General features: G+C 38.2%; 1 protein-coding gene across 3 annotated transcripts in view; it reads right to left on the bottom strand.

Annotated features, from left to right (window-relative positions):
• Positions 1-27,537, bottom strand: part of NKAIN4 (sodium/potassium transporting ATPase interacting 4) — a 109,519-nt gene that overhangs the window by 42,171 nt on the left and 39,811 nt on the right. For all 3 annotated transcript variants that reach the window (XM_012539624.3, XM_012539623.3, XM_003757608.4), the window contains exons 2-3: positions 11,434-11,571; positions 9,025-9,105 (exon numbers count right to left, since the gene is read on the bottom strand). In XM_012539624.3, coding sequence (XP_012395078.1) covers positions 9,025-9,105; positions 11,434-11,571 — 219 coding nt within the window. The remainder of the gene's footprint in view (positions 1-9,024; positions 9,106-11,433; positions 11,572-27,537) is intronic.

Below are 27,537 nucleotides of genomic sequence, written 5' to 3' on the forward strand. Positions count from 1 at the left end.
TCTTCAGCCTAAACATCCCCAGTTTCTTTAAATGTTCTTGTTATTATACAGTATACAATTTGCTCATCATTTGGATCTCCTTACTCTGTCTATGTCCCCCATCTTGCCAATGTCCTTGCTAAAAGTGTGGTTTGCATGTCCCAGATAGTCCCATTGTCTTGGCCAAAACCTATCACCTTTTCTCTGAACAGTATCTTTTTGTCAACACAATCTAAGATTGTGCTAAGGTTTGGGGGTCTTATTTTTGTTTTTTTGGTACAGGAAAGGGAGGGAGGGGAAAAAGGAAGGCTTCCAGATGATACATTTGGTTCACACAGACCTTGCAGACGACATAGACTTACTTCATATATAACTGTACCCTTGTCTTTTCTAAAGGTCTTATACTGGATAAGGAGGCAGAGTAACAAATAAAACTACAGAATATGAACCAGTGTTCATTCCTCTAATTTCATTTATTTTATTTCCTGAGCAGAAAAGCTGCAGTGCCTTCAGAACTGTAAGGAAATGACTCTTCGTCTATGAACCCATGTAACAATTTCCTTGACATTTGTACTCTTGTCCCCACAGACATTTATTAAACTTGTAAAAGCAGAAACACTCAACGCTCTCTTGCTTGCTTACCTAACTCACTCAACTCCATTTGAGTTATTGCCCATAAGAGCCTCTTCTTCTGGCTGCCGAGTTAACAAACTCCATTTTTTCTAGCTCACTGCCCTTCCTGAGTCCTATCATTAATCAATCAGCTAGCTGCGGATGCTCTAGATAAGCCCCAATTTCTCAGGTTTAGCTGTAGAACTGTAAGATTCATGGAAGGCATGGATCTTGGGAATGGGAAGGGAGAGGAAGAATTAAACCCCAACCAGCACTAACCAAATCTCTACTTGATTCATATCAACTATTCATATCTCCTTTTGCTTAAAACATAGTAGCTATTCATACCTCTGGATCAGTTAATTCAAGACTGATGTCCCCTTATGAGGAAATGGTTTGTGGATAGGGATGGAGCTGGGGATGCATTCTGCCTATGGACCCTGGATAGTTCTGGAGGTACATTCTGCCTATGGACCCTGGATGGTTTTGGGGGGTGCATTCTGCCTATGGACCCTGGATGGTTCCAGGGGTGTATTCTGCCTATGAACCCTGGATGGTTCTAGGGGCACATTCTGCCTATGAACCATGGAAGGTTTTGGGGTGTATTCTGCCTATGGACCCTGGATGGTTCTGGATGTACATTCTGCCTATGGACCATGGATGGTTTTGGGGGGTATATTCTGCCTATGGACCATGGATGGTTTGGGGGGTACATTCTGCCTATGGACCCTGGATGGTTCTGGGGGCACATTCTGCCTATGAACCATGGAAGGTTTTGGGGGTGCATTCTGCCTATGAACCATGGAAGGTTTTGGGGGTGCATTCTGCCTATGGATCCTAGATAATTCTGGAGGTGCATTCTGCTTATAGACCCTGGATGGTTTGGGGGGTACATTTTGCCTATGGATCTTTTCTCAGGAAGTAGCAGCAACAGTACCCTAGATACCTGTCCCACAGACCAGTGTTTTTGGTGTGATTTTGACTTAGCTGCAAAGGGAAAACCTCCATTTTGGGCACAATTATCCCAGAGGTAGCCCCTTGAGCTGCTGAACACTGGAAGTCTCTCTCCAATGAAGGTTTTTCTTAGGAGGATGTGGGGGTGGGATGGGATGGGTACAGAGACTTTTCTCTGTAACAGCACCCTTATACTAAAATTCTGGCTTTTGCCCCATAGCCAGACATTGAGCCAGAAAAAGCAGGGGTTGGCAGACAAAACTATAGCTCTGGCTTAAAAATATGAAGAGACTTCAGCATGTGAAAGGAATAACTTTTTAAATGAAATCCAGTTTCTCCAGCATTTCCTCCAGTGGCATTATGGTAATGATGCATTAAGGGAATGGTTTTCCAATGAAAAGAGCAACCTATTCTGAAGTCCATATGCAAATGAGGGTTCACTTGTAGTGCAAGGCAGGAACTTTATTCACATCAGACAGACTCATCAGCATTTTTCTCCATTACTACCAACCCAATGACAGGTTTAAAGGATGCTCTTAGCTTCAGAAATATAAACCACATAAACTGGATTTAATGATGATGAAGATGGTGATGATGATGGTATACGTATGTATGTCTGTGTGTTTTGAACTGGACATAAAAAAGAATTCTCTCTAGACTTCTTGAAGTTTCCAAAACCTCTGAAGTACTATACAATCTCATTTACATCAGAATCTCTAGGATTGACTAGTTGGCTAGGTTACCTACTACATATAGGGACAACTGGATCTCCACAGGTGACAGTCCCATTCTCATTTTTACTTATAAAATTTAAGATTAGAAAAAATTCTCAGAGGTTCAGTTCTCCTGAAGAGGCAACCCTTCTACATTATCCTTTTGCTTGTTTGTTTGTTTGTTTGTTTGTTTAGGCTATAGAGAACCATGGAAGCTTTTTGAGCAGGGGAGTTATATAATCAGACTTGAGGAAACTGAATTTGGTAGCTCTATAGAAAATGGTTTGGAGAGGGTCAAATACTTCAATTAATTAATTAATTATATTATATTATCCTTAACAAATAGGAAAGAAGGAAACCAGCATTTGCAAAGCAATTATTATGTGCTATGTAACTTCACAAATATCTCAGTTGATTCTCACAACTCTAAGAAGGAAGTGACAATATTATCCCTATTTTACACTTGAAGAAACTAAAGTAGAGAAGTAAAATGGCAGGGTCAAATGCCAAATAAGTATCTAAAGTCAAATTTGTTTGGTTGGTTTTTTAAATTTCCAAAAGTAGTTTATTTTTCCAATTACATGTAAAAATGGTTTTCAACATTCATTTTTGTAAGATTTTGAGTTCCAATTTTTTTTTACTTCCCTCTCTTTACCGACCCCACTTCCTAAGACAGAAAGCAATCCGATATATAGAATACATATACAATCATTTTAAAAATGTTTCCATATTAATCATGTTGTGAAAGAAAAATCAGAACAAAAGAGAAAAACCACAAGAAAGAAAAAGCACACAACCACCAAAAAAGGTGAAAATAACATACATTTAATCTCCATAGTTTTTTCTCTCTCTCTGGATGTGGATAACAGTTTCTATTGCAGGTCTATTGGAATTGTCTTGGTTCAATGTATTACTGAGAAGATCTAAGTCTGTCATAGTTGATCATCACATAATCCTGGTGTTACTATATTATGTTCTCCTGGTTCTGCTCACTTCACTCAGCATCAAGTCATGGAAGTCCTTCCAAGCTTTTCTGAAATCACCTTGCTCATCATTTCTTATAGAACAATAATATTCCACTATATTTGTATACCATAACTTATACAGACCTTCCCCAATTGATGGACATTCACTTAATTTCCAATTCTGAGGTAAAATTTGAATTCAGTTCTTCCTGACTCTAGGCCCAAGCCTCTTTCCACTGTCCCACTTGGGTGCCTCAAGTAGTAATACAGAAAGACATAAAATGAAGTGTAACCTTCTAACTCCAGAGCAATATAATTCATCTTTTCAACAGCTATAATTGCTAGAATGTTTTCCCTATTATCAAGATAAAATCTGACTGGAACTAACACCCATAGCTTCTAATTCTGCCTTTCTCTAACGCTCTGAATCTTTGACTCTCAGAATTTCTGAGTGGAAATGGATCTCTTAGAGGACATCAAATCTGACTCACACCTGACGAAAGCATCCCCCTACAGCGTACCTAACAAATGTTTATCTAGCCTTTGCTTGGAGTCCTCCAGTGAAGGAAAACCCCGATAATTTCTAAAGCAGCCAATAAAAGTTTTCATCCTATTAAGTCCAAATCTGCTTCTTAGTAGCTTCCACTTTTTGCACCTACTTCTCTCTTGATCCAATTAGAAAAAGTCTAATATTTCTTCCCACATGACAGTTTTACAAATCCTTGAAGATGGTCATCCTATGCCCCATAAATCACTTCTCTCCCTAATTCCTCCACCCAATCCTTGCATTCCGATTTTTGCTCCCATCCCTGATCTGGCTTCCCTGTTCCTAAAATGGGGCATGCAAAACTAAATGCAACATATAGTATGACCAAGGCAGAGTATAGATTCTAGATACTCTTCCTCCATCAATGCAGTTTTTAAGATTGTTTTGAAGCAGGTTACACATGGCTTATATTGAATTTGCAGTCCACTAAAACCTCTAGTTCTTTTCCAAATGATTTATTGTCTCTAACCCCATGCCAGCTTTGTGCAGCAGATGCTTTTAAATACAAGTATAAGACCTACATTCTCCCACTTTTGGCTTTTACCTCCTCAAAGTCACCTATCTTTCCCTTCTGCAGTTACCACAAAATATGAAGCCCAAGATTGTTCACAGGAAGGTTCATTCTTCATCTCTTCCTCTCCCTTCTTATTACCAATAGCAGTTAGGTAATCCAGCATACAGTATTGGGCTTGAAATTAGGAAGATTTGACTTCCCCGATTGATGGAATTGGAGGAAGGATGATAAAGTTTGTTATTGACTTCTTGACAGAGGATTAAGTGATGGAATCAAGATGCAGAATAAATACAAAGCCAACTTGAAAATTAATTTTAGTTGATTATATATATTTGTTATAAGGGCTTTAGTTTTCTTCTTTTTTTCCAGTGGGAAAGTGTTGAAAGATGAGGAGGAATAGGGTAACAAAATCTTAAAAAAGAAAGTCATTCTTACATGAACTGATGCAAAGTGAACAGAACAGGGAAAATGTTGTATACACTATTTTTCCACTTTCATTCTTTTATTCAAGTCTTTTTGTACAAAATGACTAATATTCATTCAAGTCTTCTTATTAAAAATGACTAATATAGAAATGTTGCACATGATTGTACATATATAACCTATATCTGCCTTGGGTAGAAAAGGAGATAAAACTCAGGACTCAAAACTTAAAAAAATTGTTTAAACATATAATGGGGACATCCAAAATGGAGTCCTGGCCTTTAGGTTTTAAGGTACAAAGGCTCCCTTCTCGTTTTCTCAGGATGAAAACCATAAGCTCTAGGCTCATCTCTAGGGATAGAAAGAAAAGCATCAATCTTAAAGAAGCTTGCATTTGAAGAGGACCAAAGGGCTGTTAAAATATAAGAAAACTGATAGAGAGACGAAATGAGCCAATTTGGAACTCTAACATAATAGGCCCAAATGTACTAGAGAAAGGAGAAATGAATTCACACACAAAAAAGACTAAGAAAAGCAGCAGCACTGGATTAGGTATTCTCAAAGAAGGTTCAAGACAGCATCACATGATTGATTCCCAAGATTCAGCAAAAAAAGGGAGGGTACAAAATGCTTAGGAAAAAAATCCACAATTATTTATGATCAAATAATGTGATTGAGGATATATGAGTAACTCTCAAGTCAGAATGACAACTTTCTGATTTCTAAAAAATGTTTTATGAAAATAATCTATGATTATACTAAAGGCATCTTTGATAAACAAATGAAAAGGAGCAGTCAAGCCTTTGTAAATGATATTCTACGGAGAATTATCTTTTTTGCAATCACACAATTGATCAGAAGGTGCCAAGAATAGAATATATCATTGCGATTATTGTTTGTTGACTATAAAATAAAAATATAATAAAAGCAAAAACATTTGAAAACAAAATATATAAGGGGGAAAAAATAAAATATATATTAAAAAAAGTCATTGAGGCAACTTTTTTTTCTTTTTCTTTTAAATGGAGAGAAAAAATGAAAGGCCAGCAAGAAAACCCTAAACAGGACAGCTTTGAAAGTTACATGAGGTTCTTAATAAATCCCTAAAAAGAAAAGCAAACTGCATATCCTAAAGACCTGTCATTTAATGTACAATGTTTTGCCTGTTTTTTCCTGAGGTATACTCATCCTCTTTGGCATTTGTTAGTTTCAGAATAAAAATTAATTTATAAAAAGGAAAAGACAAGTTTGAATCTTGCCTCAGGCACTTACTAGCTAAGTAACCATGGGTAAGTCAACCTCACTCATCTTGATTTACTCATCTAAAAGGGTGGTGAGGTGATAATGGCATCCACCTTTCAGGGTTGTTGTCAAATGTTATAAGATAAGGTAAGTAAAGCACTTGCAAACATTTATTCACTATATAAATGTTAGGCATTACTATTATTACCATTGCCATCTCTCATCTTTCCCTTGTTGAGTGAATGTTGCTGTCTCTTTGCTTTTTTCCAGGCACATCTCTACTGTACAGCAACCCACCAGTTTAATTTCTCCTGGAAAAGGAGGTCTTCACAGAAAAGTGTGCTGACCTGTGAATCTAGAAAACTTGATTCAAGTCCTGACCATAGCAGGTGAATATGAGGAAGTCACTTAACTTCTCTATGCCTCAGTTTCTTCATTTGTAAAATGGGAATACTAATGCTTATTTTACCTATCTCTTAAGAGTACCCTGAGAAAAATGGGAAAAAAAAAAAGACAACGAAGGATGATCTATTAGCACCAGGTCTCAATGTAACAGAGGCACCAGAAATGGGTGAAAAACGTCTGCTAGAAAGCAGCACTCTCATATCTCTTATTATTTTTTTAAAATGCAAGGCAAATTTGAAATATTATCATCGCCAACCATTATGAGAGCATGATCACATTAGCATTCAATTTTTCTATGCCTGAATAGGGTAGATTAAAACAATTGAAAATCTAGAGCAATGTGAGAACATAGTATTCAGGCAGCTTTAAAACCAGGCAGGGCAAGCAGATTATATATCACATTCTGAATTCATTCCCTCCTTATGGCACTGCCAGCCTCCCACCATGATAGCCTTCTATAGATGGGAAAATGGTCCCAAACTGCACAATGAAACCAGCAGTTATTTGTCGATTCTGAGGCAGAAATCTTCCTAGACCACTCCCCAGATATAATGTGTCTAATCTGTGAGGGAGTTGGGGGAGAGGGGAGAACAGATTGACAAAATGCCTGGGGAAAACAGATCCTACCTGCTGTATCCTTTGTTTTCAGGTGAGGATGGCCATCAGCAGAATACACAAGTGATGAATACTTTACCACAAAATTTGACCAGTACAAACAACCCCTCTGCTCTCCTAGACTTAAAAAAAGATTCTTTCCTGTCTCTTCTTCTTTATTCCTTACACATAATCTCCCTATAATCATATAATTATGCCAGCCAGCTTATAATATTTACTGGCAATGTTTGCACTGCTTCCCTTTCTTAAATAACCTGGACACTGCAGGTCAGCGTATAATCACTAATGCAATCATCTCTCCCGGATGTTATCATCTAATCTGTGAGCTCTGTTACTTTGTTTCTCCTCCGGTCCTAATATCACATGGGGAGCTAGAAGACCCCAGCTCTTGCTCTCTTTACCAAGGTTTTAGGGAAGGAAACAGACAAGCTGGCATTCTCTCCAATCAATTTGGTTGACATGTATGCTTCATGAGGAGCTCTGCAAAACTGAAAGACCCATCAACCTTTCACTAAACTTGTAAAATATCTGTCTGCAAAGACTTTTCTAAAAATGATTAAAAAGAAGACAAAGGAAAGGCACATTCCCCAGTCTAATGTCATCACTGCTGCCATATATGAGATTGAATAGCAAGACTGACACACACAAAAAAAAGTCCCATGGGGGGTCAGCCCAGTGTGGTGGTTTATGAATTTATAAGCTATGGCAGAAGATACAGCTCCAGCCAAAACCACCATCTTTGACAGAGAATTAAATGAAACCAACAAAGATAACTGTGCTCTTTGATTATAAAAGCATTGGCGTTATGGCAGGAATTGCAGGGCAAAAGAAGCTCCTTTCAAGCAGTTAAATCCAGATAACTCAAGAAAGCTGCAGGTCTGGTACATCAAACATCCTATCAGAGAGCTCAGCGTCTGGCACTGCATAGTTAATGAAACATCAAAAATGGAGCGTGACTTCCCTTCACCCTCCCTGTAAAAAACACTTTCTTTCATCTACTGTATTCTGCCTGTCATGCTCAGTGAATGCTTGATGAATGCTGACCTCATTGATATGAACAGCAACAACAACAATGAGCTAACAGACAAATGTGGGCCAGGGGTTAGAGTTTTAAAGTTTAATTGGTTACCATCAGGAATGGAATTTGTGAAGAGCATTGAGTAAGGGAATGCCCTGGGGCAACTCGGTAATCCCTCAGAAAGAGCAATTAGTTATGGAATCAAGAAATCTTATTTTGCCTACCTGGAAAGGGCTTCCCCAAAGCCACATTCCTGATCACGATAACATCTGCAACTTGACATTTGACCCAAGCCTTCTGGCCCCCTGAAAAAATCCAGAACTGAACCCAGACCAATTTGTCCCTCTGAATTCTGCTCTTCCTAGTTAGCAATTTACAGAGTGTTTGGGATTGACAACTTTGGTGTTTATTTGGTTCTGAGTACCATCTAAATATCCTACTGAAAAGACCAAAGGAGCTAGCTGCAGAGTATGAAAAGAGGGAAAGCAAGGATCACTTCTTCCCCGCCCTCCAATCTCCACTCGTAAGTACAATGGCAACATTAAAAAAAAAAAAAAAAAAAAAGGTCTATAATAAGGGGATAATGAAATACAATTAACATGTTGCAGGCAGCTAATCAGAGCTTTCAGCTGGAGCTGCTGGGTCTCTCAAAGCATTTACTCTAATAAATGTATGTATATATGTGGGGAGTAGGGGGGGATGTCACTAAGTCTTTATTAAATTCCTCTGTTTCACACAATCCCTTTTGCTTCCAGGACTCCTTTGTCCTGTTTTGAATTATAAGTTTAAAATTTTAACCACAACAGTTACTGCCCAGAATCTGAGAAATGTGCTTTGACTTTCTGAACATTTCTAATTGCTTTGAATCAAGAAATTAAGGGGCACACAACGAATGCATCAAGATGAGTGAATTAGCTCCCTTCTTTCCACTACCCTCTTAAATTTAATGAGGGACACATGAGCCTGGTTGTCTTTCTTTTTCTTCCACAGCCAGCTGGTTTCCTTGTATTTCAAATAGCACCCTATCCTTGACTCACCTTTGAAAGTCCTCCCACCTCCAAGTAAAAACAGATAATGAAGATGTTCCAAGTGACCCAGATGGCTGTCCACACTGCATACTAGGAGGAAGCAAAATGGAAGAGAAATCAGGAATGCAAAACAAACTGGGAAAGTGACTACTCCCTGCTTTTGTATATCTAGCTTGGAGAAGATTAAAAGTTGTCCTTTATAAAAGTCATTACACATTTTAACAGTGTTGTGACCAGACCATGAATGTTTTCAAAGGATCCCTCATTCTCTAATCTTCATGGCATGAACGTGTCTCAACTTTGGAGATAAGGTCCAGTAGCAACTGGACGTCTGTTTTCTGCCTAAGTTAAGTTAACTAAGATTTGCACGTGCCAATGAGATTATTTTAAAGCTTTTCACAACTGCCTAATGGTATCTTTCTTTCCTTTTCTCAGTAGTCCCCACATATATGCATGCTTTTACCTTAGCCATCTTTCATACTTAGAATACTCTCTCTCTCTCCTTAGTTCTCCCATAGAATTCCTTTCTTCCTTCAAGATTCTGCAGTTCAATCACAATCATTTACATAAATATTTTCCTGACTCTCTCAACCCTCAACTTACTAAATGTCCTTTCTTTCAAACTACCTGGTGCTTAACTACTTTGTGTTTATTTATATTTCATTTCTTTATATTGATTCTACATGTATATATGTGTACTTTGTTGTATCCCAGATTAGAACATAAGCTCATTGCAAACAGAGATTGTTTCATTCATTGTATTTGTATCCCTAGGACCTAGCCTATTGACTAGCACAAAGTTGGTGTTATCTATTTCTTATTGATTGATTGATTCTGTCCCTTTAATTCTTAGTTTAAGCCATGGTATGATGATTCCTCCTCAATTGATGTTGACCTAGCACTAAAAAGAAAGACTATAAATGTAGTTTCCTTGGTTGCCATGTGGGAGCAAAGATTGATGAACTCCATAATGATATTCACAGTCAGAGATTCTACAGATTAAAGAGTCACACATTGAATATCAGATCATATGAGCATTTGGAGGAGGAAGAAACATAAGGCCTATAAAACATTTGCTAGAATACATGCCATGAACCTGAAATTGACTGGGGCTAATGTATGGACACTGAGCTGAGAGGTTATTATTTTAATTAATAAATGAAAGAAAAAACGTTTGGAGGTCATTATCAGTCTTCCTAAATATTTTTTAAGTCATCTTGGTCTAACTACAGATTTCTCCATATAACCCATCCCCTTCATTCCTCATTACATCAGTTTGCAAAAAGTTAGAACACGAGTCTAAGTTTCTGCAAGTTCTATCAAGATGATGGACGATTTTGGAATTTGTGGGGCATCAGTATTAGAATAAGGCACATATTGAATGATTAGGCTTCTCTGGGACTATTCTGCTGATTTCATTCTATTCAGTGGCTGACCAGATTATAATGGCTAAAATTACCTGGATTATAGTTTTATAGTGAATAAAAGATCTTTTTCATTCCAATGGAGATTTGAGTGAATATAGGAATATAACAACTATTGCATGAAAATGTTCAGTTTAATTTACTTTAAGTCTTTAAGGAGAACTGCTGATCTCAACAAATTCCAATGGAAAATGCCCTGACCTTGCACAGTTCAGAGATGTGAGTTCTAGTACTTGTCCTATCACCTCACCTCATGAGGATGGCCAAGTCATTTCCCTTCTCTGGACCTATATTTCCTCATCTGTCAAATGAGGTAATGGAATGGAATCCGATAATCTTTCAAATCCCTTCCAACTCTACAATTGCAGGATTCTATGCAAATAAAATAGTAAAGTCTTCCTCAGCCTCTCTATGGTAGGTGACCACTGCTAGTAACCCCACAGAAGAATGCAGGTTGATTACTCTCATGCTTCTCTCACTACTTCTCTCCCTTCACCATTCTTTGAGTCAGCAGGGAATTTAAATTGACAATTTTCCTTTTCTGCTGAAGTAAGGACAGGAGACTTGTCAGTTTCGATTGCAGGCTGAGTTAAAGAACAGAGCAGGGTAGAAAGGCTTGGGGATGGCTTTTACAGTCATCAACAATAATATACTAATTCCTTTCTCTCCATCCACCCTCCAGTTCCAGGAGAAAGAGTTTTTGCTTATTTCTTAAAATTAGTATCCTATGTTTATTATTAACTCTAGTAACTTATGAAAAGGTCCATTTTTATAAATAAAACAAAGATGAATAGGGCAGATTCAGGAGGAAAAATCAATTTTATCTTAACACAAAACAACAATCCAGAGAATGACTTAAAATATGCTAGACTATTTTATGTCTCTACAGAAAACAGATTCTGTTCTCTTTCAATGCATTATTTTCTGGATTCTACTCAGGCCTCCCATGATCCTCCTAGCCAAAGGGAGAGTAGAACAGGCAAATATTACTTACCACCACAATGTATCGAGGCCTATACTGAATGGTTCCAAAGAGGCCCAGGATGACAATTATGATGTGAAGGAAATTGGCCAGGATGGGAGCCCATTGATATCCCAGGAAATCAAATACTTGTCTTTCTAATGCAGCAAGCTGAGGAAAAAAAAAGAAGGGAGAGAAGAGGTGAGGAAAGAAGAAGAAGCTGGAGATTTGTTATGACACATGTAATGTTAAAGCTCAGGGATACTTGATCTTAACAGAATCCAGCATTTCTGGGTTAGTTGTCCAGGTATATTATGCTCCCCAAGAGAGTACACACAGGAGGAAAAATAGCAAATTGAGCCGTGCCTGAAGGATGCAAAGAGGGAACGTAGAAGCAAGATAACAGAAATTCCAGGAAGGGATAATTCCAAGGATATGTAGGAATAGGGGTTAGACCTGTGATTTCATTGGTACAAGGAACTCCAGGAACAGAAATTCCCTCCACCAAGACAGGTTTGCATCCTCTCTGTAATTTACAGTCTCAAGAGTGTTGCCTAAATAAAGCGCGCTCAGGGTCACACAGCCAGAATGTCAAAGACTTCTTGCCTCCAAGGCTGGCTCTCCATGCACCACAACATCCACCATAGCTGCCTCTCAATTTCAGTCACACAAAAGATAATTCATTTGATTCTATTCAAATCCTCTCATTCATCTGGACTGGACCACATTTAGATCTTCCTTGCTACTCCACTTATCTACAAAGCCATAGGGCTAAGAAGAGATCAGAACTGTATATACCCCTGCTTTGACCATGATCAGCAAACATTCATTGAGGTCCTAGTGTCCATGACTATTCCTATATATCCACAACAAGTTGGAGCAGAGACCAAAAGCTACTACAATGAAGAGATGAAGCTGAGGAATACTGCTGAGGCATAAAATTTGTTAATTCCCTCTCCTTCCTGCAATTTTCCCCACTAATCTCATGCAAAAATCCCTCAGTCTGCAGATTGAGTTCTTCAGTTTTTCTCAGCATTCCACAGGCATCCCAATATCAACATGTTCTGGTTTGACCCTTCCTCCTTGATGCAAGTCAAGCTTTGTTATTCTGCATCTGGAATATCTTCCTGGATCCCTCTAGCAGGCACTGATTAACATACTAAAATCTCCCTCATCCCATACCCCATAGGAGTGGAATGTGGAGAACAGGGAATTTCCAAAGCATTAAATCTCTGAGGATCTAGCAATACAGCAATGCCAAAAACTTCAAACACCTGTTTTAGGCAGAGTTTAGAATCAGCAGGGATAGACTAAGCACATAGATCACTTTCTTTATTTTATCTTTTTTAGTGGCTATGTTTAGATTTTATTTATTTATTTTTAATAGTATTAAATTGAATTAAAGTAAATGTATTAAATTAAATACATTAAACGTATTTTCCAAATACATGCAAAATAGTTTTCAATATTCTCTTTTGAAAAATCTTGTGTTCCGAATTTTTCTCTTCCCTTGTCTTCCCTCTCCAAGACAGCAAACAATCTGGTACATTTCTTTTAAACATATTTCCATATTCGCCATGCTGCACAAGAAAAATCAGACCAAATAGGAAAAAAAAAACAGGAGAAGGAAAAAAAACAAGTAATCAAACAATAACAATAACAACAAAAAATTAAAAATACCATGCTTTGATCCACATTCAGTCTCCAAAGTTCTCTCTCTGAATGTAGATGGCACTTTCCATCACAAATTTATTGGAATTGCCTTGAATCACCTCATTGTTGAAAAGAGCCAAATATTTCAAGGAAAGAAAAGAAGCTTAAGGGGCTCCTGTCCATGAAAATCATTTGTTGACCTTCAACCCCAAGGATTCCCTGTGGACAGAGTCAAAATGTTTTTGTAGTACCTGTCTAGCAAGGCAAGCTGCCCACTGTCACATAACCTATCTCAGAAGCTCTGTACTGGATGGTACATAGGAGCTTTTTTAGTTTTAACTCAAAGAGACTTTTGAATAAATATTGACAGTCATAAGGTCCCCAGGCATCATCAAGAATAAGAGACTATTATATTATTATTATAAATCTCTAAGATTATAAGAACTCTGATCTTCCCTGAGTGCTACACAGTGGCTGGATTTGTGTAGCTTTCCATCTCCTCTGTAGAGTCCTTAAGTTCTGTTAAAAGTTGGGATCTAAGGGAGGATAGTGTCAAGATTGAAGGGTAGCAGAATGAAGTACAGTAAGCTCTTTTCCCAAAAATCTCCTTCAAGCAGATCTAGAAAACACATTGGACAGAATCCTATTTGGGAAATCAATTTTTTTTAATCCCAGTAAATCATTTTTCCACTTCAGGTCGGCTTAGAAGATAGAAAGTCCTACAGATAATGATGATCAGGTCTGGCCATAACACTATTGGCTGGAGCACTTCAGCACAGGAAGATGTTCACCAGGGCAAGAGGAGTTCCCAAGAACCATAGAAGGGCACAGTAACCTCATTCAGGATGTGGAACAAGTGCCAAGTGAACAAGTGATTTTTGAGTCAGAGAGGCAAGGGAGGACCTGCCTATACATACAACAGAATGAAGTACAGTAAGTTCTTTTCCCAAAAATCTGCCCACGGTGCTGAATGGTTGTAGGCCCTGGGCTGCATACCAAGACAAGAGCCAGTTTTATAGCAAGTGGAAGCATCTGTGACTTGTATTCCAGGAGCAAAGTAAGTCTCACTTCTAATTTCAAGCTCAGTGTGAAGGCTACAGAGGAATGACCAAAGCAGGAATCATAGACCAAAGGGAAGAATAAGTACTATCACTAAATCAGCATAGCTCCCAGACAGTTAATAATGACTGGGCCCTGCAGCACTTTACTCTTGTTCAGACCCAAACCCAGGTGAAAAACTTGGAGAGGTAAAACCAGGGTGGGCAGCAATCAGACTGTGCCCTGGATCTGACCACTTTGGAAACCCTCAAGGCCTGCATGTTGCCAGTCTCAGCTGCCTTGAGAAACTAGACAAACACAAGCCAATAATACCAACAGGACCAACCCAGATTTTCCTTCTAGAAGTGCCCAGGATCCAGTCCTAACATAGAGATTGAGATTAGAAAGTAGTCTAAAAGAATGAAAAAGCCAAAAAGAGGCTTTCTTAACTCTAAAGAAGTGAAATTAGATAAAGAGAAAAGAGAAGGTCAGAGAAGTAAGAAACAAAGTTTAGATAAATAGCATCACTTGCCTAATTCTTCGTAGCCAAGTGATATCAGAGCCAGGGCTCTGACCAGGTCCCCAGACTGTGGTAGTCTTTTTGTTATGTATCAATGACATTTCAGGTGACTCAGTGAATTCCACATGCTTATGATAGATGCCAATTTTTCCAAAATAGAGAAAGATTTCCAGATACAGAGGTACACTGCAGGAAGACCTCACAAAACTATGTGAGGGGGCAGGTAAGCAGCAGAGGAACACAAATGTAGTTACTACATTTGTGTAGTACACAGTGATCCATTTAGGGGAAAACACACAGAAAGCAAGTTCTTCATAAAATGCAAGATCTTTAAGGGCAAGGACTTTCATTTTTCTATATGTGTATAGCAAGTAATTAACAGACACTGAATTAAATAATCCAGACCATATTTGTGAGAAGGGACATTAAGCAATTAGCTATAGACCAGGAGAGTTTTTTGGAGTCATTGCACATGACTCCCAGAAGATACTGCCCCAAAATTAACAGCAAAAAAGTTCATTCAATAAAATGATCAAAATGAAAAGCATCTGTTCAGCATTTAACTTGAGTAGTAGATAAAAAAGGATGATTATCCTTGACTTCAAGGAGCTTACAAGGGGGAGACAATGCAAAGAAGTAGTGGATAGGGAAAGATGAAGGTGTGGCAAAAGGTACATTCCCAGGGTGTGAGAAGCCACAGGGATGGCTAATAGAGCCATGGATGAATTAACTGACATGCCCATTTCCAGGGCAATAGTAACACTGATTTGATCATGGTCCCCAGAGCAAGAGGGGGAAAGTGGTAGAAAGTGGGGAGGGTGGTGTGTGTATAAGTGTGGCTGGCACAGCTGGCTAAAGGGGCTTGAATTTGTACTAGCCCATTCACCTACCAATCAGGATTATTTGCCCCCAGGCTGGGAACACCAAAGAAGAGTACAGTTTATTTCTTCCATAACTGACTTTTTCCCATTGAGGTGTCATCATAGATGAGCCTAAGAAATTAAATAAGAATTTTGAAGAAGTTTTGCAGGAATTGCAAATGGCATAGAGCCTAGACCAAATTCTTAGCCCAAAATTTAAAATATAGTAAAAGAAAAAGAAAAAAATTTGGACTTCTCTGGTACAAAGGGAGAGTGGCCAAAAATTTTTAGATAAATTTTCTAGATTGTAGGGGTGGAGGGTGCCACTGCATCACATCCCTAAACCTAGATGTGGAAAGGTTACCTTTATAGATCAAATCTCTCAGGACAGTCTCTGGAGTTTGGTCAGGAAGTTCAATGATGAAGTAGACGGCCAGAAATTGCTCCAAATGGATGGGATATAGAGAAATATATTGAATACTAGAAGAATATTGGAAAAAACTAAAAGCTTAATCATTTCCTAGAAGGCTAGGATCATGTTTTCCATTTTTCTTACACTCATTCTAAATCATAGATGAATGTATAATCATAATCTACAAATTTCCCCCATGGTACCATGATCGGGGATTGAATGCTATACCACTCCATTGATTTTTTTAAAATTCCTCAAACATTTATTGAACACTTACTCTTCCTAAGGCACTACAGATCACTGATGTGACCCCGTCTGCAAGTTCATATTCCTACATTCTTTTCTGTGATGACTCCGTGGAGTATCAGCATCTTGAAAGAACTGCTGGAAAGGTCAATACAAAGTCTACAGCTGAAGCAACAATAACTAACTTAGAGGCAGAATTCAAACGATCAGCATTTGAGATGGCATTCGGCAGTGACATCACTGGCATGCAAAGCCAGAGAAGGCAGCCAAAGAATTGATATTTCAATTTTCAGGAAGGAAACCAAACAGCATGTCGCTAAAAGAAAGCGATTTAAAGCCTCCCGAGCTGGATAGAGTTTGTCCTTGGAAGACAGCTGTGTATGTAGGGAATGAGGGGTGGAGAAAAAGAGAGGGGGAGGGGAGAAGGAAAGTGGGAGGAAGGAAGGTTGAGAGGAAGGTTGATGGAGAACCTGCTGTGCTTCCAAAGTAAATTAATATCTTCTTTGAAGCAACCTTCAAGTGCCACATGCTGTCATATTTTGAACTGTTTTCACTAACTGGAAAATGTTATAAAATACCTCCCATTCATTGCCACTCTGATAACAAGGCTGGCCTTTGAAATAAGAATTTATTCATTTCACAGCCAAATTCTAAATCCCCCATGGGCATGAAAGATTTTGTCTCTCTCATCAGCTGCAGTGATATGCTCGGCACTCAAATCTTTACCTAAGGGATTTATGCACAGTGACCTTTGCAAATCCTAAATTTGGATCCCTGCTAGATGTCAGGTTTCATTTCATTTGAGCTCAGGCACTGTACATTCATACCTGCCATGGATTTTTCTCCTTCAATCAGCAATCTAGTCATGGAGATGGAGGTAAAATTTTACCTGGCTAGCCAGGTGTGCTGACACACTTGTAAGTCCCTGATGCTAAAGAGCTGAGCTGGGGGGTGTCTTGAGTTCCAAAGTTTTGGATAAATCCAACTGGGTAACACATCAACTCTAGCATCAACATGATGAGCCTCCAGGATAGAGAGGCCATCAGGATGCCTAAGGATCAGGCAAAGCAGACCAACTCAGAAAAACAGAGCAAGTTAAAGCTTCCGTGCTGACCAATGCTGTGACTGGGCCATAACACATCCAGTTTAGACCAGATAGGAAGAATTTCTCTCTCCATTCTACTCTCTCTCTGTCTCTGCCTCTCTCTCCCTCTTTCTTCTCTCTCTCTCTCCTTTCTTTCTTTCTTCTCTCCTTCTTTCTCCTCTCTCTCTCTCCTTTCTCCTCTTTCCTCTCTCTCTCTCTTCCCTTCTTCCTCCTCCTCCTCTCTCTCTCTCTCCCCTTCTTTCTCCTCTCTCTCTCCCCTTCTTTCTCCTCTCTCTCTCTCTCCTTCTTTCTCCTTTCTCTCTGTGTCCCTCTCTTTCTTCCTTTCTCTCCTTCCCTCCCTCCCTCTCCTTTCTTTCTGTCTCCATCTCTTTCTTTTCTCTTTCTTTCTCTATCTCCATCTCTCTGTCTCTATCTCTCTTTTTTCCTCTCTCCTCCTCTCTCTCTCTTTCTATCTCCATCTCTCTCTGTGTCTCTCTCTTTTTTCCTCTCTCTCTGTCTTTCTCCTTTCTCTCTGTCTCTCTCTCACACACACACAAATTCTGAGTTTTAAATTCCGTTGTGTTTTTATTTTTAGAATTTATTTTAGTTACTTTTCAAGTAAGAAATATTTTTAAATTAACCTCTCATTACCCCCCCCACCGCTAAGCAAAATGCCTCAGTACTTATCTAAGTAATCTAACAAAACAAATTCCCACATTAGCCATATCTAAAACATGCATGTCACTTTCTGAATTTTAAATTAATTACTTCTGTGCCAAGAGGTAAGTAGCATATTGTATCTTCGTTCTTTTGGGCTTGTGGTTTATCATTAATTATTTAGATCAGAGTTCTAAATTCTTTCAAAACTGTTTTTCTCTAAAACGTTAGCACTATATAAATTTACTTCTACTCACTTCACTCTCCATCAGTTCATAAAGCTCTTCCCAGTGTCCTCAGAAATTGTTCATTTCATCATTTCTTATGGTAAAATATCTCATCACATTTACATATAATCATTTGCTTACAGAATACCCTTTTAGTTTCCAATGTTTTGCTATTATGAAAAGAGCTGTTATAAATATTCTTGTACCTACAGATCCTTTTCTTCATTCTTTGATTTCTTTTGAGATATAGACCTCAAAATGGTAAAACTGGGTCAAGGGATGTGAATAATTTGGTAACTTTCTGACTAGTGACAAATTGCTTTCCAGAATGGCTATAATAATTTGTAGCTCCTCCAAGAGTGCTCTAATGTACCTGTTTCTCATCGCTCCACAAACAAATGTCATTTCCCTGTTTTCTCATCTTTTCTAGTCAGTAGGTGTGAGTTAGAACCACAAGTTGTTTTAATTTTCATTTCTCTAATTATTAGTGATACATGACATTTTTCATATATTTCATTACAACACATTTTATGTTCCCATATGTCAGAATTTTCATGTTAGAAATTTGTATTTCTTCCTTTGAAAACTGCCTCTTTGCCTCTTCTGACATTAATTCTAATGAGGAATGATTCTTCTGATTACTGAATTCTTATTGGTTACTGGCAATCAATCAACAAGCACTTATCAGATACCACCTCTGTGCCAGCCACTGTGCTGGGCTCTATGGAAACAAATTTTAATTCCTGTAAAGTGATTCTTAACTTTAAATTTCTACAGAAATATAAGCCATTATCTTTTTTTCTATTACATTGACCTTCCTAAGTCCAAATCAGTTGTCACTTTTCATGATTCTCTATCTGCTTTGCAGACTCATTTGTTACCCAACTAGAAGTCCCAGAGATAAAAAGCTTTCACTGGCCTGGATCCTCCTTTATCCACTTAGTCAATATTGATTCTCATGTTGTTTTCCCAATGAAGTGGAAATCAAGGTGGCTCTTTTGTTGATGGCCCACAACCATTCAAGGCCCTCCATAAAAAAGGATCTCTAAAGCTTTCAAATAGTAAAACCCTATTGAAGAAGAAAATAACAAAATGTCATTAACATTCATTTTAAATCACAGTTTAAAATAAAGCTTCCTAATGATAATGGGGAAAGTCACTCAACATCGAGAAGTGAATTATTCCCTATTTCAAACAGATAAAAATTCACCTCTAGAAGAGGATGACATTATTCTTATTTGTTGGCTTAACCCCATCATACTCAAATACTTTCTACTGGATAAATAAAGCTAAAAATTTACATGTTTATAAATTTATGTGCTCCCAAATGAAAAGCTTATTCACATGCATTTATTCTTTGTCAATATTTAATCATAGAATCTGAAAGTTAGAAGGAAGCATAGGGGTTATTTAGCTCAATCTGTGCAACCTGTGACTCCACCATAACATTCCCAATTCCATATGTTTGCATGCTTAGTATTCTATCCTTAGATCAAAAGGACAAAGATTATATACTCACTACCTTATGAAAAAGGCTTATTGTACATTTAATATAATCCTGGTTAGTACCCAGAAATCATCATCAAATATTTGGGAGTCTCCTGTGCTCCCAAATATTTGATGATGATTTCTGGGTACTAACCATATCAAGCCTGAGGGAAGTCATTGAGTATATTGCCCCCAAATACAAAAAAATCCTCATACTTCTGCCCTGGAATGATTTATTTTCTTCTGAATGGAACAGACTTTTAATAATTATGGATGCCGATGATAATAATAGCTACTACTTAATATAGTGCTTTAAGATTTATAAAATATTTTACAATATTATTTCATTTTATTCTCACAACAATTTTGAAAGGTAGATGCTATTATTATTCCCACTTTACATATAAGGAAACTGAGGCAGAAATTAAGTGACTTGCCCAGGATCACACACCTGGTAAGTGTTCCAACTCTAACTACTATGTCCCTTAAACACTGAATGAGAGAAAAACTGAGTGAAGACCTCTATAGGAATAAGACCTAGAGACTGCAAGAAAAAGTTGAGCTATAGCCAAAAAGCTGCAGGTGTTCAATTGTCTTGGATGAATATTTCCCCTCTAGTTTCCCCCCCACACACTTCTTAATTAGCATTTAAGGACTTCTTTTAAAGGTGATAGGAATTCAGGTAACAGAATTCTATCATCCAAGAATATCTACTTGTATAGCAGTTCTCTAGGGAAATTCAAGTTAAGAGTTTGTTATTATTATTACATTAGGTATATAAGCCAGAACTCCCCCAGACAATGGGAGAAAAGGTCAGAGGGTGGGGGCGTCTGCATTTAGGGTCTATATAATCCTATGTTAGCAGTTTGCAACTCCTCTGCTAACACCTTGTCTGTTGGGAGTTGCCCTTTCTGGCAAGATCACAATAAATCCCTTTTTGCCTTTTTTACCTCGAGTCTCTGATTTTAATTTGTGTAAGAGTCATCATCCCATACATCACCTCAGTATTTTCCATTATGTTTGAATAGACAGAAAGGATAGAATATAAAAAGATGCTTAGGTAACCTATAGGATTAGTAGGACATTCTCTGACTTGGATGCAAAGCTTCTATAATAGTAATTTCCAATTTTTAGATTACAGTTTTAAAGCTAGAAGGGACCTCAGAATTCATCTGGTCCAAACCCTTCTTTTTTGTAGGTAGGAAGCTAAGGTTCAGGGAGGTTAAGCAATTTGCCCATACAGGTAAAAACCATAAGAGGTAAGATTTGACCCTAGCTCTGCTAGCTAGAACCCGTGGCTCCACCTTGCTCACGAGTGCTTCAAAATCCAAAGACAAATATTGGTTTTCAAATGTGAATTTCCTTGTTCTCCAAAAGACCCTCTCACAAACAAAATTTTAATTCACTTAATTTTAAGTGTGTATTGATGTTTTCCATTTACCTCCAACCAAATTTACTTCAGTGTAAAAATACATATCAGATGGGTCATCCAATCAAAACCACTATCACAAAAAATCACTTCCAGAAAAGTTCAGAATCTCTGCTTCCTATGTGGAGTTTATGAGAATATAAGCCCCTTGAGGGCAGGCATTTCCTCTTTTTTTTCCCTTTTTGTATCCCTAACACTCAACACAGCGGTCTTTATAGAGTTAAAAATACTAATATTTGTTGTATTGGAATTATGATCATTATATTCTACAACACGGTATTGTGGTAAGGAAATATCTTTGTAAAACTTGAAAATCTGCCCAAGTTCATGGATGTTATTTTTATTCCAACTCTAATATAAATCCCTTCTCTTGAAGTACAAAGTATTTTTTTAATCTGGTTCTGATTAAAATACTCAACTAAAGTCACTCCTTAATTCTGAGTCCTCTGGGACTCACACTACTGCTATAATCCTTAGTAAGTAAACTAATTTAGGAAGTTTTTCTTCTCCGGTCTCATTGCTCTAGAAGTCTGCTCACCTCTGCCAGGTTTTATTCCACCAGAAAAGCTTCCATTATAGTCATGACAATAGACTGAATCCATTTTTTGAAGATTAGCCTAAGAACAGAGACTCATTACCAGTAGCTGCCTACTTGATGATGAATTATTTGCTCATGGAAAACCAAGCAACAAAGAGAAATGCAAAATGGCCCTCATCCTTGTTCAGTCGCTTCCATTCCTTCAGGGACAAAGGCAGAGTGATGAGGCAAAGTGGATTCAGAATTACATTTAATTCTGATTTAAGACCCTCTATAAGCATTAACTTGGCTATTGGTATTCTAAAAGTGAGAGCCTTGTCCAAAGACCAATAAGTAGACATAATACTGAAGGAATTGAATTGTAACAATCTCGGCATTCTCATTATAAATGAAAGCAAAACAAAGAAGAAAACCATAGCTAAATGGGGAGGCAAATAAAGTAAATGGCAAAGATGACTGTCTCCAAAAGCAATAAGGAATATCATTTAATGGAACATTTGATCATATTCTACAGCAGTGCTTACAAAGTACTCACTAAAAGACCACCATGGAAGAAATCACAGCTTATGTACTGATTTATTACCAGAATGAAGTAGAGAAATTCTTCAAAGCGTTCACTAAGACCCTCTAAATTAAATCAACATATGCTTTGATACTTCAATGCAAAGGAACTAAAAAGCATATTTGAAAAAATGGATTAAGAAAAAGGAATTAAAGAGGGCAGAGATTTGAAAAAGAAAAATAGCCCACCTTTTTTTATCATATAACTAATGGGTCTGAGGCAGGATTTTGCATATCAGGTGTTCCTGATTCAGGGCAGCTAGGTGGTCCAGTGGATAGAGCACTGGGACCAGAGTCAGGGAGATCTGAGTTCAAAATCAGTCACAAACACTATCCCTTTTGCCTCATTTTCCTCAATTGTAAAATGAGCTGGAAAAGGAAATGTCACATCATTCCAGTAAGTCTGCCAAGAAAATCCCAGATGGGGTCACAAAGTCAGACACAACTTAACAACTTCCTGACTCCAAGTCTACTGTTCTATGCACTAATCATGCCATTCCCCTATCTTTTTTATGTTTCCCCTAGGAAGGAGCCACTAGATTTCTGAAATTCTACTTGTTAATATCTTGAAGCCTCTTATTAGCTCCAAACTGTAATCCTCCCTTGGCTTAGAACTGGGGAGTGAGGAAATGAAAAACAGATTAATTTAGTCGATAAATTTCTCAAGCAAGTTTATGGTCACTCCCCTAGATTACACTGAATTATGTAAAAAATATGACTTTTCCCAAATTGCTGAGAAGGCTACTTTTTAGGAAAATTTAAAAAGCAGTATCTGTGTATGTAAGCTTTTAGAAACTGATTACTCTAACTAACCCTTTCATTTTACAAATAGGGAAACCAGGAGCAACTAGGTTTCTCGGTGGATAAGAGTACTGGTCCTGGAATCAGGAGTACCCGAATTCAAATACAGCCTCAAACACTTACTAGTTGTGTGATCAAGATAAGTCACTTAATCTCAGTTTCCTTCACCACCACCCCCCCCCAAAAAAAAAAAAAGAAATAGGGAAACTAAGACCAAGAGAGAAAAAGTAGTAAGTAGCAGTGCTCAAGCAGAACTAGAACTAGTCATCCGGGACACTAATGAATTTAAGGAAGGGGAGGACAATCTCAGCAAATTTCATAAAAAAAGGAAAAATTTAGAATAGAATTTATCAGTGTTGCTTCCAAACCTTGTATATAATTCCCTCTTCTCATCAGATTCACAGCACCGAGGCATATCCCTGAGTTCTTCTCCCCTGCCCCTTTTTAGTGTTTCACCAATATTCAGCATCTCCTCTTCCTTTAGCTCTAGTATTATATTATTATATTATATCATATATCATATCATATCAATATCCATGACAAGTCAGAACAGAGAGGTAATAAGGTACAACAAACTACATGATCATTTATTTTAAAAAAGGTCTCTGACATATCTGAGTCTTGGGGATGGATATGGGGATGGTACTAAGTTCCAGAGAGAAATAAAAAGCTCTGATATTGAGTATATATCCTAGGTTCAGAGTCATGTTGGATAAGATGAGTAAAAGTTTTATCAAGGATGCTAAATTTGTGGGGCACTGTTAATATCTGTAATTATTAAGTAGGAGTGGTTAGAAAGAACGACTTAGACCAAGTTAGCTAGAATAATTAGTTAAAATAGAAAGCTACAGGATAGTGTGCTGGGGTGAGCCCCTCTGGTATTCAGAATGCATTAGCAGCTCCCACAGAAACATCCTGTTAGCATTCTAGGGTCTTTGTCTCCACTCCAGTCAACGCAACTGAAATAAGCTTTTGTACCACTCACTCTGGGTGCAGAAATTCCCAATCGGTTTAGGACCTGGAATCACAATCCTAGTTTAATTATGCTGTTCTTTCGCCTATAAAGAAAACCTCAGCTCTAAATCAGAATGAGGTTAAAAGCCCTCCTCAGGAAGCCATCTAGAGTTTCCAGGGCCTCAGGCCACTGCAACCCTTGTCCCAAAAATGCTATGGAGGATATCCTGCTCTTTTCTAAAGCTATACCTTGATGGGAGAAAGCCAGGCTGACCCAGTCTGTCAAGTCCGATCTTGTGCTCATAATCCAGACAGGTGTCTATATTCATCAGACCTGGTAGATAGCTCCTCAGCTCAACGTCATTTGATGAAAGTGATTGGAATTTGGAATTCTCACAAAGCCTCCTGGCATCCTTTCTGAACATTTGGAAAAATTGCAGAGATAGATTCTAAAACAGAACCCTGGAGCAAAGGTGTCAATCTCCTGGCCAGCAAATCTGAGTACAGTCAGAACCAAATTAAAATGTAATTGCAGAATCTTGAACAAAATAAATAAAAATACACTAGAATATAGATAATGTTAATTTGTGGGGGTTTTAGTTAATATGCTGGCCCACAAAGGTCTATCTGGATTTGACACCATTGCCCCAGAACATGGATTTAGATTATAGTATTTTCTGGGATTATATCCCAAAGAGATTATAAAGAAGGGAAAGGGACCTGTATGTGCACGAATGTTTGTGGCAGCCCTTTTTGTAGTGGCTAGAAACTGGAAACTGAATGGATGTCCATCAGTTGGAGAATGGCTGAATAAATTGTGGTATATGAAAATTATGGAATATTACTGTTCTGTAAGAAATGACCAACAGGATGATTTCAGAAAGGCCTGGAGAGACTTACACGAACTGATGCTGAGTGAAATGAGCAGGACCAGGAGATCATTATATACTTCAACAACAATACTAGATGATGACCAGTTCTGATGGATCAGGCCATCCTCAGCAACGAGATCAACCAAATCATTTCTAATGGAGCAGTAATGAACTGAACTAGCTATGCCCAGAAAAAGAACTCTGGGAGATGACTAAAAACCATTACATTAAATTCCCAATCCCTATATCTATGCACACATGCATTTTTGATTTCCTTCACAAGCTAATTGTACAATAATTCAGAGTCTGATTCTTTTTGTACAGCAAAATAACGTTTTGGTCATGTATACTTATTGTGTATCTAAGTTATATTTTAATATATTTAACATCTACTGGTCATCCTGCCATCTAGGGGAGGGGGTGGGGGGGTAAGAGGTGAAAAATTGGAACAAGAGGTTTGGCAATTGTTAATGCTGTAAAGTTACCCATGTATATATCCTGTAAATAAAAGGCTATTAAATAAAAAAAATTTAAAAAAAAATTAGATTATAGTATTTGGATTTTCTTGTCCACCTGGGACCTTCTCCTCCAAGTATCAAGTAAAGATAAAGGTCACATATTTAACATGTATAGGACTGCTTGCCATCTGGGGGAGGGAGTGGAGGGAGAGAGGGGAAAAGTCGGAACAGAAGTGAGTGTGAGGGAAAATGTTGTAAAAAATTATCCAGGCATGGGCTCTGTCAATAAAAAGTTATAATTATTTTTTTTTAAAAAATCAGGTACTTAAATAAAGCTTGTTGTCATCTCAAAAAAAAAAAAGATAAAGGTCACTTGGCAGAAAATACCAATCTACTGCATTGATTTAGGATTGAGGAGATTCTTTGAGTAAAATTAGTTTAAACTAAGTCTTACACCTTTTAGGTTCCCTCACTTCCAAGCACATCTTTTTGTCGTTCAGTTGTGCCCTATTTGGGGTTTTTGTGGCAAAGACACTAAAATGGTTTGTCATTTCTTTCTCCAGCTCATTCTGTAGATGAGGAAACTGAGGGAAAGTGGGTTAAGTGACTTGCTCAGGGTCACAGCTACAAAATCTCTGGGGTTGGCTTTGAACTTTGGATCTTCCTGGCTCCAGGTCCAGCACTCTATCCATTGAGCCACCTAGCTGCCCAAGCATATCTAATTCTACTAAACAGCCAACCACTATAAAGCCACTCTGGGTCTGAAATATCTCCACGAGAGCTCATTTTCTTATCCAAACCAGTCTGGGAAGGTTTTGCCACAACCTGCTCCACGGCAGGGTAGAGGGTCTTACCCAAACCAAAGGCACAATTCATTCTATATTCAGTCCACAAATATTTATTATAAGTGTTGTCAAGGTAACCCTCCTTAAGGCTCTGGCAATTCCATTCCCAGCATGCTTTTCAGGGTAAGAAAGATCTGGGGTCTAATTGAGCTGGGTAGCTCTGTACCCCGGGAGGTCTGTTTGGTCAGCACTGCCATTTAATAAAGCAAACACCATTCTCAATTAAGCCAAGGCCCTGGGGTCCCTGGAGCTGCTTAAATGCCTCAGGTTCATTTCACCCTCAATAGCACAGGCATGTGGGGACCCAGTGGGTAGGTGCCTGAAATACCATTTCATGAAGTCTTCTAATAATTCATCCTGTTGTTTTATACTGGAAGTTCCCAGGACCCATCGTGTCCAAGAACTGCGGCGGACTGATAGATTATAACCAGCCTCTCAGCCTTTAGCCAGGCTCTCTGTTCTGGGGGTAGTAAATTACAGTTAGAAATAGACCAAGGGAGGGATTCATAAGCATCTTGGAGGGACAGGCCCAATTTTTAGTCATTATGGGTTACACTCCTTCACTCCATAGCTACCGTGAAAAGTCTTAGCTACCCAGGACTAAGCTTTACAACACATTCAACAGTTTTGTTTTGTTTTAATTTGCAACTAACTGGATACATATGTCTACATTAGGATGCTTGGTGGCTTAGTGGTACAGCATTGGGCCCAGAGTCAGGAAGACCTAAATTTAATTGACCTCAGATAGTTACTACCTGTGTAGTACCTGAGTAAATCACTTTACCTCTGTATGATCTGGTTTTCCCATCTGTAAAATGGGGACAATAATAGTGCCTACTTCCTAGGATTGTTGTAAAGATCAAATGAGAGGTTTGTAAAGCGCTTAGCAAAATGCCTCTCTCGGAGTAGGCTGTTTACTAATGGCTCATTTTCTTCTCTTCCTTCAGCATACTTATTTTGGATAGTCTATTCCCTCAGCACAGTCTGTGCTGCAATAATCTGTAAATATCTTGATTGGGGTAGAGTTAGGTGGAAGAAAAAAAAGGGAAGCAATTGGGGTGGTCAGCTATGACTGATTTATAGAGATTTAGACTTCCTTCCAATCCCATTCATCATCCATCCATCCATCCTGTAATACTGACAACAGATTTTAGAGCTGTAAGAGACCTCAAAGGCCAGTAAGTCCAAACCTCTTATTTTATAGATGAGAAAATTAAGACAAAGAGAGATTAAGTGACTTAGGGGTCACATAGATAGTTAAGATAATAAGGCTGAGGCAGGATTTGAATACAGATCCCCCAATTCCATATCCAAATCTACTACTAGAATGGGGATATCTAGAATAAGCATTTCTTGGGAACAGAATAAACATTTCTCTACTACCTCCTCTGTGCCAGGCACTGTGCTAAGTGTTTTACAAATTATCATTTCATTTGACCCTCACAACAATCAAGGGAAGTAGGCGGTATTATTATCCCCATTTTACAGAGGAAG

This window comes from Sarcophilus harrisii, chromosome 2 (assembly GCF_902635505.1).
Source record: "Sarcophilus harrisii chromosome 2, mSarHar1.11, whole genome shotgun sequence".
NCBI lineage: Eukaryota > Metazoa > Chordata > Mammalia > Dasyuromorphia > Dasyuridae > Sarcophilus > Sarcophilus harrisii.